A 17,735-nucleotide genomic window follows, 5' to 3' on the forward strand; every position below is an offset into this window, starting at 1 on the left:
TCAGCCCGGAGTCTGCTTCTGCCTCTGCCCCTTCCCCTGCTCCTGCTTTCAAATCAATCAATCAATCAATCAATCAATAAAATCTTTAAAAATATAATTAAGAAATGAAAGTTATCTTTTCTTAGTGACATCAATGTATAGGGAAGCTAAAGAGAGAACCTATCTGGGTTACAAAGCAAAAAAGCCACCAATCTGAGCTCTGGTCATAAATATTTAAATTGTATAAAGAATAGGTCTTTATATCTATTTTTATGAAATTTATTCCCAATTTGAAGTGGCAGTGTATACAAAGATAACAGAGCTTGTGATATTTTACAGAAACGTTTACTACAACATGCACATTATGAAGTGTTTCAAACATATACATATTAAGTTTCATGCTGAATAAATAATCCCCCAAATTAATTTTTATTTTTACATAAAAATATAATATTGCACTCTTAACAAGACCAGTTATTTTGCATATTTTCTCTTTAAATAAATGATGGCATTCAGCCTTAAAAAGACAAAGAAGACTGAGTAGCAACCCTATTCTAATAGGGGAATAATTCCATGTTCTTGGTAGAAAAAACGAAAGCCAGACAATAGCTGCAATTTTTTTTTTTCTTAAACAAAGCAAATCACTTCAACGTGAATAGGAATCATCTCATCTCTGCACCTATCTGGACCTCAGAGTTCCAAGCTGGTCTGTGCAAATGATGATCTAAGTGCGGCCTGTGAAGCGTTCTTATGGACATATGCTGTCCCAGTGACAAGCACACGGGGCCGCTTGCTTCCTCTTTCCCGCATCTCCACAGCAGAGACGTTGGAATTGTGTTTTATACGGTTTTTAAGCAGAATGTTTTAGAAAGTCTGGAAGTTACAAAAGTAGTTCTGTAAACACCGTATGAATTGAATTTCCATAACAAACACGCAAGTTTTTCTTATGCAGGAATACATATGTTTATCCCGTGGTAACATCTTACTATTTTACAGTGTTGTCAAAGCCAAAAAAGCAGCACCCCAAGTCAAAATAGAGCCATAATGGTAGAGACAGACTATGGTAGAGATTTTTAGGAATGCTGTCTTTATGGTGTGCAAGTTTTCTGTGGCGTATACTTAGATTTTTCTGTTGTTCCTAGAGTTCTCAGGTAGTACAGATTAGCAGAAACAGAGTGCACACAGTTTCCTATAAGAATTACTCTGCATCTTGTTGGAAACGAAGTAAGCTGTCTCATTTCTTTTGTAATTCTGTTTTGCGCAAGAAAACACACCCTGCACCTTAGATTAAATCTCTTATCTAGAACGGACTCTTTTAATACCTGTGCCCTCTTTCTGCAGAGTGGAGGCTTTCTATTGCAAATTGTTAAGTATTCAGTGCTCTGTAAATGGTAGATATTAAATTATCATTGTGTTTAAATCTTAGTGACTCAACTAAGTAAGGATATTCAATATCTAGTGTTATGGATTTTAAACAGGATTTTTACGAAAAAACAGAATGTATCTGAAATCCAATGTGTGTTTGTGGCTGTCAAAAAATTCTGGTTCCTCTTTGAGCTAAGAAGGCAACTGGGAAAAAACTGCCTACCATCGAGATTCATTAGTAGTTTGTTTTTAGTATTCAGATATTCCATAAAATGGTGCAGAGGCACCTACTGAATAATCTACTTCTCAGAGAAAGCACTTTGCAAGTTCTAACTTCTGATCCTCTTCTTTACTTTGTGTGTGTGTTTGTGTGGGGAGGGTGGATTATCTTGGCATAAAACTTTTTAAATATAATTTTTAGAGAATTTTATATAAACAATTAGCTAACCAATTTAAATTCTACTGGTCCTTTTGGCATAATAGAAAAAAGGAGAGACCCTAATCCTTTCTTTTGAAGACCCCTGTGGGTAAACACTTAAAGAATACGATTTTAATTTATCATGTAAGACTTATATCTTGTTGGTTAGAACATACACAACCCTCTAGATTATCACTAAATTAGAACAAAACTGTTCTCTCAGGACCTTGTGAGGCTGCAGAATGTTCTGCAGATGAAGAGAGTTGGTCATTATTTGGATGATTTGTTTGGTCATCCATTTCTTCAAGTTCAACCTCCTAAAACTGGTGAGGTCAACAAATCTAGTTTGGAGCTAAAGTGCTTTGGAGAAGCGAGGTTCTCTCTCATTCATCCAGCTGCATAGCTGCTAAGGAAGGAATAGAACATTGGCTGTTTCAAGCGCTGCTGGTCCTTCCGACACCAGGCAATCACGGTCCCGTCACTATTCGCTGTGTACAGATGGTGGCCGTCACAGGAAAATGTAAGGCTGTCAAAAGAAATCCCATGTGTACATTATCTCTTCAAATTGCATTAGCATATTGGTGATCATATAGAAATTAGTGTAAAGAAGCTAAGATATCTTTACTGGAGCAGAGAGACCAATAAAATGGCAGTTTACAACTCACTGGTTTCTGCGGTAATTCTAATATAGTTTAATTGCTCTGCGGGCCACTTCGTGAAGCTCATTCTAACTAGGTGATACAGAATAAAATCAGATCAAAGAAATCAGTACATTCCATTCCTTCTTTATATATTTTCTTTTACCACCTTGTTTATGCTCTTATTACTTAACAAATACTTGAGCATAGGAAAGTTTAGATAATATAACCGTGCTACATTTTCTCTTTATAGAAATAAATGATGATTATAGGGAGATATTTTATTTCCCTGAAAAAGGAAAAGGTAAAAATGTAATGTTAATAAATAATTAATTGGAGTTTGTTAAAATTTAAATTTAGTGCATTGAAAATAAATTTAATGAAGTATAATTTGAATCACTTATTTCCGATTGATTTTTAAAGTCAAATTTGTTGGTGGAACAAAGGGTAACTGGTTGTTTATCAATCTTTTCAAGCACACTCCTGCAGCTTTCAATCACACCATTACGGTATTTTTAATAAGGAAGGAAAAAAATACAGTTTCTACAATTCAAAAACTTCCCTGGGCACTCTCCCAGGATGCCTTCTATTAGACTCGGAGCTCCTGACTCAGAAATTAAGCTCCAGAAAGACATGGACTGTGTCTCCTTGCTGTTTAGGACTCTCATAGCATAGTTCACAGTCTGTGTGCTTTAATCTCTCTCTAACAAAAATAGAGTTACAAAGTATATTATGAAGAATCTGGGGGTGGTTTACCTTACAATTGGCTTATTTGATTTAGGAAATGTGATTTCCCGCACAGGCTTTAGGTCCCATGTACTCCACAACCTAGAGAGGGAAAAAGTCATCATCTAATTATGCAAACTAAAATTTCCTTCACTAAAAAAAACCTATAATTTGTTAAAAATCATCTGGAAGGAAACACAATAAACAATAAACACAATAAACAATTAACAGTAGCTACTTCTGGGAAGTTTGTAGGGGGTGGATGTGGGAGTAAGAAAACTTGGTAAATTTTCATATTGTTAATCTTTTAAACAATTAATAGACAATATACAATTTCAAAACCACACAAAAGCTAAGTTTATTACTTAAAAATAAAACAGGAATCAGTGAAGAACCTATATCTGAAGGTGATTTTAAATCTCTAAATATTAAATATGAACATGCCTAGATATTTAAAGCTAATTTTTGCAATTGCTGTGTCCTTATGAACAACAGCAAACAAAGGGAATCTCAACTCTTCTTACCTTACAATTCCATTCTCTAATCCCCCGGCAATCACATTGATAGATACTCCCTCAGGCTGGTTAGAGAAGGCAACAGAACAGATGATCTCCCTGCAGTGGACATGTCCAACGAGGTCCCCGTTCACTGTCCAGAGTCTGAGGTCGCTGCCTCCACCAGCTAAAACACCCAAATTGTCCCACAGGTCACCAGAGCGTGGGTACGTCAGAGCCCACAACCCTGGGTCCCAGCAGGGCAACCCGTGCACCGAGCTCATTTGTTTGAGTGATAAAATTTACAGGCAGCTCATGACTGAAGCTGTATTAATAAAATTACTACATAAGTCACAAAGGGCTCTGCATATTTATCTAGAGACAAGGACCAGTGGAAAAATAAAAATAGATTAATTTAGAAATATAGAGCAACAAGGTAAATTAATCATGTATCTTTGTGTAATCATATTTTAGCAAATGAACTGCCAAGGCTGAATTTGAAGGTACCTAGAAAGTTAAACAATCTGCAAAAACAGACGAAAATATTCTGTGAAACCATCTGTAAGAAGTGACTTATGTGACTTTTGAAGAAAAAAAAAGTTATAATAAAGATTAGCTCAGTTAAAGGTATTTCTTAAAGAAAAAAAAAAAGAAATCTAATTCCTCAGAGTGTCTAAGATTGAATCTTGTAGGTCAGTGACTTACTAGACTAATTTTTTTCTTTTCAAAGACCATGAGTAACTAAACTTTCTGGAGTTTTCCAGGGGGTGGGAGAAACAGTAATTGCTTGCCATCTTCTATATTTGGGGCCTCATGATGATGTGTCTAGCCTTCTTTGGAGAAATATTCTCAAGCTGATAAAAACATGTTAAGAGGCACGGTAAAGTTTGGGAGCCATAATGTTACTCCACTTAATTTTATCTCTCCATTAGAACTAAAAAGTGCAGACTTTAACTCTCTCCTTTATTAAGGCAATGAAAAGATTGCATAGATTTCCTATTTTATAGCAAAGAAACAAACTGTGCAAATACTTTTTTATGTCAAGATACGCTGAAGACCTTCAAATATCACAAACCCAAATGCCTTCTGTGTTGCAGCATTAGTCACAATAGCCAAGAAGTGGAAACAACCAAACATCCAACAACAGATGGGAGGTAGATGTGTACAATGGGGTATTACTCAGTCATGGAAAGTAATGAAGTTCTGCAACATGCTGCAACACGGATGAGCCTTAACATGATGCTGAGGGAAATAAAAGGACATTAAAAAGACATAAAAGGACACAGATTGTATGATTCCACTTAGATAAAATATCTAGAAATAGGCAAATTCATAGTGAGCGGAAGTAGAATAGTGGTTACCAGAAGTTTTGGGGCAAGGAGGAATAGAGTTATGGTTACGGAGTTTCTGCTTAGGGTGGTGAAAAAGTTTTTGAAATAGTGGTTGCACCACATTGTGGGTGTGGGGCTGCCACTGCATCGTATACTTTAAAGTGGTTCAGATAGCAACTATAACGTTAAACATATTTACCACATACGTAGAGAAAAGAAGGTTAACAAATGCCCAGTGTTTTACTTAAGATTTCCCACCGATTAGGAGAGATTACCTAAATAAAACATCAGTAGGTAGGAGTTCAATATACTAAAGAAATACAATTGTAGACGATAAACTCCTCTTTTCCATAAGTAGATATTTCACTCTTTCTTTTGAATTTAATACTTGATAAAATATTTTAAAAATTTATAAAGCAACCAGATGTGTGCTAGTAAGTTTAGAAGGCTTATCAAAGATATTGATGTAGGGGTTGATCATTACCTGTAATCGATAGCTACTGCAGGCTCAGTCCTTCAAAACCAAAAATGTAAATGTGGGCCTTGCCTCTCTGAAATATGGTACAGAACTCAATAGGCAAAGAATCACCCTAGCAGATTACCCAGCACCTCGGGCTACCACAAAACCAAGTAACTACTCATGATACTACAAATATCAAAACTGAGGCCTTCACTCAAGACCAGATTACTTTCATGTATAATTTAGCATGTCAACTAAAAGTCAGAAAGTTGGGCATTCCTGAAAAAAAATATTTATTCTTCCTATACATCTTCACTGAAATTAAAATAAATTGGAGAATCACTGCCCACCCCGAGTTTCATAATATTATATTAAATTTATAATGCCACTGGCAACACATGACCAGGCTATGAACCCTAGTTAAAAGGCATATATTTTGATCCAGTGGCAGAATGATTTTTAAAAAATACAGAAAACATCTATTATAATATTTACATAGTTTAATAAATTTCACATCTTATCATTATAAAAACCACATCTCATAAGGACTGGCAAATTATGATCAAGAGGAAAGAGCTCGTCAGTGTAACTTCAGCCCCAACACAGAAATTTTATATACGTATGTGTAATGTGTATATACGTGCATACACACACATATAACATATATACATAAACATACATATGTTTTATTTAAATTTTGATTTTAAAATTACCTGGATGGTACTCACTAATGGGTCAAGATGTTTGATAGGCTAAATCTGATAACTTTCCTTCCTTCTTGGACTCTAAGACTAGGAAGATAAACTCTAGTTTGGGTCACTAAACATAAATTTGGCCTCTCTTTAAAAAAATCATTATTTTTATTATGTTCTCTATATACCAAATTCTTACGACTTCTCTTGTATATGTACCAAGAGGCCTTAAAAAAGTGGAGAAGGCCTTTTTGTTCATACTGGAAAAAAAAGTTCTAGCCATTACTCTATTATGCTGTTCACTCCCCAGGGACACCTGAATACCCTACTAGCGAGTTAGTAATTGCAGCAAAAGTAATTTTGTTTCTTGTTCCCTTAAGACTGGCTGATATAACATCACAGATATAAATCACTACTGGCAGCAGGAAAGTAATTAACTTTACAAAATTCAGCTCCCTAAGGATCAGTCCTAACTTTCAAATGTTGCCAAAACAAGAAAGTAGAGAACACTATATAAATAATCATTATATTATTCCCCCAGATTCCCCTTTGGTATGACATACTAAAAGCTGCTAATGTACAAATCAAGGGAGAACAATTAGCAAAAGTCATCAATCATCTACCCACACTTGTATTATCAAAGTCAACGGTTCAAAATCTTTCCCCTTAGTTATGACAATTAGGAAATAAAAATGTTTCCATGGCATTATTTTATAACTGGATGTTAAGATTGGCAAATGCTTCATACCTGATACCTTTAAAGCATGACTGAAGACATTACTTCTCCGGAATGTAAGAATTAATGAATGTTTTATAAAATCAACAATAAAACTCCAAGAGATAGCTGTAGTATAATAAAAAATAAATATTTGGTCTTTGTCCCAGGTCCCTGGCATAGAGCTTCTGAAAACCCTTGTAATTTACTATCTTTTTGTCTGCTAACAAGCTGACTCCTAGGCGGTAGGCCCTAGATAGCTTCAGGATGGGGGCCTGTTACCAGACAAACCCGCCATGAGGTTAGGAGGTTAGGATTTACAGTACCTCCCCACCTCTGGGGACAGAGAGAGGCTGAAGATTGAGCTCAAGTACCACAGCCACTGATTCAATCAACCGTGCCTACAGAAGGAAACCTCAGAAAAATCCCTAAGTAACAGGGCTAGGAGGCTCCTGAGCTGGTGAGCACATTCATGTGCCAGGAGGGAGGTGCACTCTGACTCCACCCAGACAGGCCCTCTGGATTTCCCCCTATATACCTCTTCAGCTGGCTGCTCATTCTTTTTTTTTTTTTAGAGAGAGAGCAAGAGTGAGGTAGGGGGAGGAGTAGAGGGAGAAGGAGAGAAAGAATCTAAAGGAGGCTCCCCCAGCCTGAGCCTGAAGTGGGGCTCGATCTCACAATCCTGAGATCATGACCTAGGCCGAAATCAAGAGTTGACACTCAACCAACTGAGCCACCCAGGCGCCCCTGGCTGTTCATTTCTATCCTTTGTAATAAACTACTGTAGTTAAGTATAATGTTTGACTAAGTTCTGTGAACTTGGTCGGGGGTTGGGAACTCCCAAATTTGCTAACTTTAAGTAGTTAATGTCAGAACCAAATCGCATTGTTGAGCACCCAGATGGTGTCATAGGATTGGAGAACTGTTGGTGTGAGAAAAAAACCAAACAATATAAAACATGCAAGCAAAGGATAGAGGACCACTCACTATAGATACGTCAAAGATAATCTATACCGAGTGGGCAGAAAGAGATAATTTTTCAAAGGATTCCTTCGATGTTAAGATCCTTAAGAATAGAAATGCAAACAGAAAATTTATGAATTTTCCAACTGTTCTTTCCTGCTGGATGCATCAAGTTTTTAAATATGTACTACTTGAAAAAACAAAACCTAAAAACATAACCTCTGATGAGGAGAGATAACTCTGTCATGTAAATTTCAAGGCAAATTATACCTCCATTTATTATAATATAGTACTGTTCTCACTCAGGGACTGAAAGATATATATATTCAAAGCTGATCATTGGCTGATGCTTTGCACTTATGTTACGGGGAAGGTAGTAAAGTTAGTAGTTAAAAAGCAGAAGCCAAAAAAAAAAAAAAAGAGAGAGAGAAACAAAAGCCAAGAAACTCAGATAATTATGTAATAATAAGTTGCTTAACTTACATGTGCCCAAATGCAATCTTTCATATATCAGAAAAAGTTAAATTATGACAATACTAACTTTTGCGTAAGTTGGTCCCTAAATTGATGAACTCGCTCTTGGACCTTACTGTATTTTAACACACAAATATGCTATTACTACAGTACTTAGATGAGGTTAGGGACCTGAGAGACGGAATCCATCAGCTTAACCTACACGGGAGCCAGCTAATGACTCTGTGCTTTGGTTCTGGGCTTGCTCACCCGAATCACACACAGTGGCGATGTCACCAGTGGTTTCGCTAGCAGAGACGGCTGTGACTGGGCTTTTGTGTCCCGCCAGGCTCTGTACATAGCACAGCCTGAAAGACCAAAGACAAATTTGCAGCTGATCATTAAGTATATTTAGATTCTCTGGTATAATTCCTTCCCTCAGTGCCTGGACCTATTATTCATAAGGCATTCCCCACTGTATTCCTAATGGATCTTTTGATTTCAATACGATTACAAAGTAAAGTTTGTATTTCATGCTTAAAATGATCATAATGTAAAGATCTTATTTTAGTGCATCTGTTTCACACAGGAAGAACTGAAACATAAAGGCGGCAGTGTTTGAGTGGGAGACCTTCTTCTGTACCTGTTTAAATCCCATATGATGCAGGTTCCATCTCTGCTCACACTTATCATTATACTGTAGGGTTTGCAAACAAATAAGCTGGTTATCTCTTCTGTGTGCCCGTACAGATGTATCTGAGACTCCATTTCTATCTCTGAGGGCTGAAATTGAAAAAAGTCAGTGAAGTACAAGATAAAAAGCATGACAAAAGTTTTCCTAGTACTGTGTCTCAAAAATAAGAAAAACTCAAGGGACTCAAACATTCTTCTCAAGCATAGCATATTTTAATCCATTGCAGTTCAACTCTTTCCTAAAGAGTAAAACTAATTAAACATTAAAACATGTTTAATTGTCCATAATTTCAAGAATTAAAATGCTTTTTCATTTTTTGTCTTCTTGTCCAATCTTGGTCCAAATACATACAAATATTTTTATAGTTATGATAACTGCCATCCATGTAATTTTATATTTTGTGTTTAAACATTCTCCTATAAGCATTTTCTATTTTTGACATTGTCTTCAAGACGGTTTTAATGGTGTTATAATATTCTATACAGTTGATATACCATAATTTACTTGAGCATTTTTACAGATAGACATTTAAAATTGTTTCTAGTATTTTCCAAATTATAGATGCCATAATTAAATCCTTCATGTGTAAAAGTTTAGTTCTTCTGAATTATTTCTTTAGAATAAATTTCCAGAATCCTACTAGTGGGTCAGTGAATACTAATAATTTTATAGTGTACTTTCCAAAGGCATTGTACCAAGTCATGATGCCACCAAGAGTGACATTACCTGTCCATAGTTACAGATTGGTTTTCTCAATGAGAGGTTGCAAATCGGTGTTCCAAGGGCCACGTGGGCTCACAGACGCCAGATGTCTATACAAGGTTTGACTCTTGTTTTCATTAGACTAAGCTATTTATTGTCTTAAAGTATTTCAATATTTCCACCCCAAAGGATATAGAAAAGTAGAAAGAATAATAAGAAGCTGTATAGTGACCACTCAGTTAAACTAATCCTAATATTTTATATGATTGATTTTTTAAACAGAGAAAAAAATTAAACATTACCCAGTTTGTGTACTGTTCTATTTCCTCTCTTGTCAGAAATTACTACCATCCTGAATTTTGTATTTGTTTCCCACGTACGTAGAACATATGTTCTACTATATGTTGCCATAACCATAAACAACATATTGTATGATTTTTCATGCTGACAAATCACTTTCTATATGTGCTATTATTCTTCAGGTATCTTTTGCATCTTGCCTTTTTGTTCACCACCGCTGCAGAAATATATCTGTGTTGATATATTAGCTGCCGCTCATCCATTTTAAGTGCTATATAGTCCAGGGTTTTACTCACATAAAAATACATATTTTACACTAAAAGGATCAAATGACCAGGCAATACCAGCTCACATTCTTTCTTGGAACAACTGGCTTCAGCCGTGTGGCAGTTGGTTCTGTTTAGCTAGGACACGTGACGCTCAACCACACACAATCACAGAGAGGAGATGTGCTTTCACAAGGCCCAGAGTCCCAGGTCTGAGCCCCTGCTATCTCTCCTTGACTGTGACCCACCCCCACAAGGCCAGGCGTCTGCAAGCCAAAGGCCCAAGACCAGAACCCTTTCAGACCGTGCTTCAGGGTACCTGGGACCAAGGAACTCCCTGATGGAAAAGGCCTGAGCCCCTTCTCTTTCTGCCTGAGCTCTGCAGCACTTGAGTTTGTGACTCACTTCATATTCTAAGTCTCTGAAAATTTCCCAACTTCTAAATGTCAATCAAGGTTGCTTTAAATTGCATTTCTTTTATTATAACCAAATTTAACTTTTTCACATATTCATTTTCTTACATGTAAATTTGTGTGCCTGGTTTTGTGTATTTGTTACTACATTTAAAAAAATTATTTGGGGGTGCCTGGGGGGCTCAGTCAGTTAAGCCTCTGACTACCCACTAAGCGGAGAGTCTGCTTCTTTGCCTCTCTCTCTGCCCCTCCCCCTGCTCGCAAGCTCTCTCTCTCTGTCTCTCTCTCTAAAATAAATAAATCAATCATTAAAAAAACGAAAATAAAATAATTATTTGGAGGAATTCCTCTACTTGTGAAACAGTATGCAGATATCTTCCTTGTTTCTGCTGGACGACCTGGACCCCCATACCAGTCTACGGACACCCAAGCCAAAGTCAAGTCTTGAGATCGGGACAACCCAGGCTGTAATTCCATACAAGAGGTGGCCTGACTGGACTCATCCTCACTCTTCGGGTGTAGTCCTTCAGGGACCAGCCTTTGGAGAAGGGCCTCCTGGGGACTCTCCAGCTTGCTCAGTCCCTGGATATTGTTATCTGTTCCTCTCACAAGAGCTGTCCAAGGACAGTGTCAGTACTCCAGGACTGACAAATGCCCTCCAGGTGAGAGCCCCCCCCTGCTTATTTACCTCTCTGGCCTGGGAATTCCCTATTAGCTTGTCAGCAATTTGATGCTTTAGTCACATACACACACACACACGTCATGTGTGGGTATTTTTTTTTACTCCATGATCAAGAATATTATTTATAGGGTAAACACAGCATAGGAACCCCATAGTGGTTGTTGATAGCTTTACAGATCTTATACTTTAAAATGATTGTAAGAGTTAGCGTTACTAAATTCCCTGACAGGTCGGAAAACAATTTCCATGGACAAAATAGGAACCATGGACTACTTCATTTAAAAATGCTCTTGAGGGGCGCCTGGGTGGCTCAGTCGGTTAAGTGTCCAACTCTTAGTTTCGGCTCAGGTCATGATCTCATGGGTCATGAGATCGAGTACCGTGTCCAGCTCCATGCTCCACGGGGAGTCTGCTTGAAGATTATCTCCCTCTGCCCCTCCCCCCACTCACTCTCTCTCTCTAAAATAAATAAATAAATCTTCTAAAAAAATTGCTCTTGGATGACATACTACCACCTCAGATAAACCTTATATATACTCTCTGGCCACCACCGATTCAGAGAATGGAAATATAGGTGTTCACTTATATGAAGATGAGGTGGTCATACTATTTAATTAGTGGAAAAAAATGACTCAAGAGCAACTATTTATCACTTTTAGAAGACATTCCAGGCTTTCTGACATCTGGCCCCCATTCTGTGCTCTTCATTCTCAGAGCACACACATCAGTGTCCTGCAGTAACCTGTACGTGCTTGTCTCCTGCGAAGAGCCCTGCACCAAAGCCCACCTGAGCCACTGCGGTGTCCTCCTAGCTGGCACCCTTGACTCCAGTCTCATACCCTACAGTGGGCTTCCCAAAATGCTGGCTGGATCATATTACAACTGCTTAAAACATTTTAATGGGATCTTAGGTTAAGAGACGGAAACAATACTATGGTCACATTTATACCCCAAGGATCATGGGAAAGAACTTTAATAAGAGTTTAAAAGGGAGTAAACTTGGACAGAAAAGTAAGAGGAACCTAGCATCACCCCATGCTAGGAAGACTGGTTTCATCCAGTAGAACATATTTAATAATATAATGGAGAAAACTGTAATGGGGGGCAGAAGCAAAAGAAAGGTCTAGAATAAAATGATAATTATCTCAGTTCTAGAAGAAAAGGATAATTATCACCCTAAATTTGCCACTTATCCTCAACAGCACCACAGAGAGTTGATTCAAGAAAGGAACAACAGTAAATTAAGAGAAGTATTGCATAATATGTCTTTTCTTCACTAGACTGTTTTATAATTTTATTTTCAAATCCTGGAAATTCAGCAAATGGCTAAAATAAATTTCTTCCAGTAAGTGGTGGAAATCAAGATGGGCTACTTGGATTTTGCTATAGTCCAGAGACTGTAGGAAGGTTAAATATTAGGTGTTCTCAGCTTCCAAATTTTACAGAATCTTGCAGTGTACTCCTAAGCATTCAGGCCGACACCAAGAACACAGGCAAACAAGTATCACAATGTCATGAAAAAGTCTAAATACAAAACAGATCACGACTCAAAATATTACATCTTTGACACCAAAAGATAGGACTGTTATAATTATTTTCAAAAATTTTCATGATCCTAGTAAACCTAAAACTAAAGAGTCAGATATGTGACCTTTTACATTTTAAGAGCTTATGTGAAAAAAAGATTAAAGAACAAAAAATTGAAGCACAAACATTTTCAGTTACTCTTGTACCAATGAATTATACTTCAGGAGCCTTTTCTTCTTCTCATGAACACGAAAATCCTAAACCGCCCACGAAGTGCACCCAGGACCTACCGTGCTGCTGGTAAATCTGTTGGCGTAGGCCGTGATGACCCCACACTTGCTCCCAGCGAACAGGTGGCAACTGTCAGGCACCCAGGCACAAGTCGTGATCTGTGAGACAGGACAAACCAAAGACCGTCGTGTTCAGAAAGCTTGAGAAGTGTTTCTACTTCCCTGATGGTTATTTAAAAGACATACAGCCACAAAATGTAATAAACATTCTACTTGAACCGATTAAAAATGTACAAGATATAATAATACTCTGTAACGTTAAGCCAGATGTCTAAAGGCTGTTTCCGAGTTAAAATGTATTACATCATCATCATCTATGATTTTACATTTTTCTGTACACACACACGGCCACTTGTTCCTTAGAAATTTAAACAAAATGATCCAGGATTGACTAGATCCAAGGCTGAGTGTGTGTGTAATGTGCATGTGTATGTGGTTTCACACATTTCCCTGATTTTTACTTTTTTTTGCCTTTTTCTGCTTTTGGTGGGGAATTGGGGTACATACAAAGAGACAGGTATTGCTTCTAACAGTTCTTTTTTTTTTTTTTTTAAAGATTTTATTTATTTATTTGAGAGAGAGAGAATGAGAGAGAGCACATGAGAAGGGGGAGGGTCAGAGGGAGAAGCAGACTCCCTGCTGAGCAGGGAGCCCGATGCGGGACTCGATCCAGGGACTCCAGGATCATGACCTGAGCCGAAGGCAGTCGCTTAACCAACTGAGCCACCCAGGCGCCCTCTTCTAACAGTTCTAAAGATGGTTAAATAGGAGAAGAAGGAAAGATAAGTGTGGGGAAAAAAATCTCAGGTTATTCCTTTGGGATTGTAATCCCTTCAGTCCTAACCATGGAAGTGCTATTCAAGGCCACTCAACTCTCTGGCCCAATAAGTCTTCCTCTGGCTCTGGGCACCAGCTGATCCCCAGCGCCAGTCCCCAGCGCCTCAGCTCCCATGGGCCCCTTCTCCAGTCCCACCTGTCCCACAGCCCGCGCTCCCCTCATGCTGCACTGTGCTAAGCAGACAGAGGTCATCAGCCACAGATCTGAGCCCCTTCCTTCCTTTGTGCCTCAAGCGTCTTGGTGCTTCTCCTGATTTAAAGGAGGAAGCCCCTCTGCTTTTCAGGGCAGCCTGACACCATACCCAGAGTTCCTCAGAACCCTGTCCTTGCTCTCAGAATTTCAAGCTGTCTTTTGCTGGCTTCTTCCCCTCAAATGTCTGCTACCTTAAAAATTACTTGCTTTCATCTTGGCTCTTCTTAACTTTTGATACATCACCCGAGTCTGCTGGACCCAATTTCATTTTTTGAATTTCTTTCTTGAATAGTTCTAACTATTTGTAAGGATTACTATTTCATGACTTCTATTCTTTCTTAGAGGTCTTCCAAAGAACAAAGAGAAAAAATATATATATATATTTTTATATATAGAATAAAACTCAGTCTTGCAATTACCATATGGGTCTACCGAACCCTTTCATAAACCTAAGTTACATTACAGGGTTTTAATAATTTCATCTTCCCTCTGTCTCAAAACATTTTGCTGTTTCATCACTGTAGGAATTATTTCATGACTACTCAACAATTATTCCCAACTCTGCTAGAGCAAAACAAACAGGAAAATGCAGAATGATGGATCTCCTGGAAGGATAATGTAATCTGTAAAATAAACTGTCATCTTTTGGTTTTCTGATTGTACTGTCCAAAGAGTGGTATCATCTTTCAAGAAAATATAAAGGAAGACTGGAGACACTGCTTAGTACTCTGCTTTTAGCTTTCATTGAACACAACTGGGAATTCAGAATTTTTCATGTTCTACTGATAATAGAAAAGAGAACAAAACTGACAGAGGACTAGGTTTCACGATTATGAGATCAGTCAGAAGGCAAAGGCAAAGAAACGGCAGCACTCTAATCTCTAATGATGAGACCATGACCGTAGAAGTGAGATCTGAGTGTGGTCCTCAATATGATAACATCCTGGATGAGTTTTCTCAAACTACAGAACTACTGAGAGGACAATATATTTCTAAGGATGAAAATGGAATAGGGTGCTCTTATCCAGGCAGTCATTTGAGCGGAAGTTCTTTATCACAGAGTATTTTGCTAAAAGAATCTGGACAATCCTGTTTTGCGAAAAGGACTTATGACGGTGTTCTTTTACTTTTAATGATGCTTGTGTACCAAACTTTACATGATAGAAGTAATTTTGCAATGCTCAAATTTTTTTTTTTTAAAGATTTTATTTATTTGACAGAGAGAGACACAGCGAGAGAGGGAACACAAGCAGGGGGAGTGGGAGAGGGAGAAGCAGGCTTCCCGCCGAGCAGGGAGCCTGACGTGGGGCTCAATCCCAGGACCCTGGGATCATGACCTAAGCCGAAGGCAGACGCTTAACGACTGAGCCACCCAGGCGCCCCTGCAATGCTCAAATCCTTATTAAAAGTTCTTTTTTTTTTTTTTTTAAAGATTTTATTTATTTATTTATTTGAGAGAGAGAGAATGAGAGACAGAGAGCATGAGAGGGAGGAGGGTCAGAGGGAGAAGCAGACTCCCCGCTGAGCAGGGAGCCCGATGCGGGACTCGATCCCGGGACTCCAGGATCATGACCTGAGCCGAAGGCAGTCGCTTAACCAACTGAGCCACCCAGGCGCCCCTTATTAAAATTTCTAATAAGGTTATTTTCCAATGTCCTTACGCTGCTTACTTTTGTTAGTTTATTGATAACCAGATAACAAAAGGTGATAACCATTTTTTTCAGGTACTTTGAGAGTTAAGCGAATAAGTCATTGCCTTCCTTTCTTTCACTGCTAAAAATCCCCACAAGTAGCAACTTACTCCATTTCTAACGTGCTCAGGGAATGGGGAAATGTTAGGGCACATGAATAGGCAGGAGATGTTATGTAGGCAATGGGAGTCAGGAAATGGCAAAAGAATTTCCCATGGAAAGAAAGACAGTCACAGAAAGAGGGTTTAACATACAATTTAGTACAGGAAAGAGTTGTGGCATTATTGTGTGTGTGTATATTGTGTGTGTGTATATATATAGTGTGTGTGTGTGTGTGTGTGTGTATAGTATATATATGGTATATATACAATTGGAAACATTTTTACAACAGCTTTAGGAGAGAGTAGTGGGGAGTATGATTACCTCAGTTTCAAAGAGGTGGAAAGTACCTCAAGTTTGGAAAGGTTAAGGTGCTCACCAAAGGCTACAGAGTAAATAATAAAGCCTAGACACTAACACAGATCTGAGGGCTTTAGTTGGGCCCGATGCTCTTTCAACCCATTGTGATGCCTACACACCCAGTCTATTTAGCAAAAACCAGGTACAGAGGATGGCACTCTGGTTATAGAAAATGACACAGTGACAAAAGGCACGTGAACACTGAGAAGAAAGCAGTGTTGATTTTGTTCCAACACTGTGCCAATCGCTGATGCTGACTAGATGATTATAATACTGTCTCAGTGAGATACTGTGGAGAAGACAAATTTTGGGGACACAGAATAGAAATAGTCAGGAAGTCTGAGCACTGTAAACAAGGCCTAAGTCCAGTGTCATAAACTTCTGGACTGGATTAACTGCAGAATATTAAAGACTAGCTGCTATCAGTCTGACTCCTTTCTAGAGCATTACACTTAATTATTATGATAAAGTACTTCGTAAAAATGTTTACCTGATATTGTTGTGAACTTTGTATAAAGTTTATTGGAGGCTCGCTTTGTTTACTCTTCAACCTTAAAATGTTATCAGCGTATCCCCAGCTCAGGATGGCTGACCACTGAATGTCAGTACTGTTCATGCTTCTCACACCTCAAGAAGAAATAAAAGTATCAGATTGCCGCCGCTCAACTCTTATTTGACAGCCCCCCAAAATGGCAGGTTAAAAGCTGAAGTTTACATAGCAGAACACAGTATCTTTCCAGAGCAAATCATCTTTCATCATTCATAAGATAGACCGACTTAAGTTCGTTTTATTCCTTTAATGCTAATGGGATTCTAAGAGTGGAACTAATTCTTTTTCACTCGTGGTGTTTTGGTTAGGGCTTATTTGATTTAGTACTAAAATGTCTGTTAAGAAATTTCTATGGAAGACAATGATAGTCAAGCTTACTCTGGTCATGTTCTGTGACAAACTAGACACTGTTTAAATAACTTTGTAGCCACCACCTGCTGACAAATCAGTATGGACAACTATCAATACTAGAAAGAACATTGCTACCCTAGAGAAGCAACAGCGGTCCTGGGAAGGGGCCATTTAATCCTGTCAACTGCCAGGGCTTTGCACAGCAGACTTTGATTTAACGAGGTCCTGCTCCTTTCCTCTTTCTCTTTTTTACAACATAGTTTTATGTCCGTTGGGATAAAGATTTGGACATTTTGACATCCCTTTTCAGTACTATTCATAATCTATGCCTTGTTGGTATGCTGAATGTGGCCAATGCAGCATAAATGCTGTAACTGGTGCTGTCCTTGAAATTTGCATTGCTTAAGTCCCTTAAGGAGAGAGAATGGGCTTTATTTATTCCAGCACCTAGCAAAATAAGGCCACATATAAGGGAATGAAACAAATACATACTTGTTGAAAGAATCAACAGCACAGTGAAAATGTAATTCACAGATTTTTGTTTTC

The 17,735-nt window shown here is 38.1% G+C and overlaps 1 protein-coding gene across 1 annotated transcript in view; it reads right to left on the bottom strand.

Annotated features, from left to right (window-relative positions):
• Positions 1 to 236: 236 nt before the first annotated feature.
• Positions 237 to 17,735, bottom strand: part of LOC102748111 (lysosomal-trafficking regulator) — a 153,245-nt gene continuing 135,746 nt past the window's right edge. Inside the window, exons 39-45 of the mRNA XM_081823169.1 lie at positions 16,779 to 16,915; positions 13,109 to 13,207; positions 8,878 to 9,017; positions 8,505 to 8,602; positions 3,651 to 3,807; positions 3,157 to 3,228; positions 237 to 2,288 (exon numbers count right to left, since the gene is read on the bottom strand). Coding sequence (XP_081679295.1) covers positions 2,150 to 2,288; positions 3,157 to 3,228; positions 3,651 to 3,807; positions 8,505 to 8,602; positions 8,878 to 9,017; positions 13,109 to 13,207; positions 16,779 to 16,915 — 842 coding nt within the window. The 3' untranslated portion in view covers positions 237 to 2,149. The remainder of the gene's footprint in view (positions 2,289 to 3,156; positions 3,229 to 3,650; positions 3,808 to 8,504; positions 8,603 to 8,877; positions 9,018 to 13,108; positions 13,208 to 16,778; positions 16,916 to 17,735) is intronic.

This window comes from Leptonychotes weddellii, chromosome 6 (genome assembly GCF_054177405.1).
Source record: "Leptonychotes weddellii isolate Sample4059 chromosome 6, ASM5417740v2, whole genome shotgun sequence".
NCBI classification, from domain to species: domain Eukaryota; kingdom Metazoa; phylum Chordata; class Mammalia; order Carnivora; family Phocidae; genus Leptonychotes; species Leptonychotes weddellii.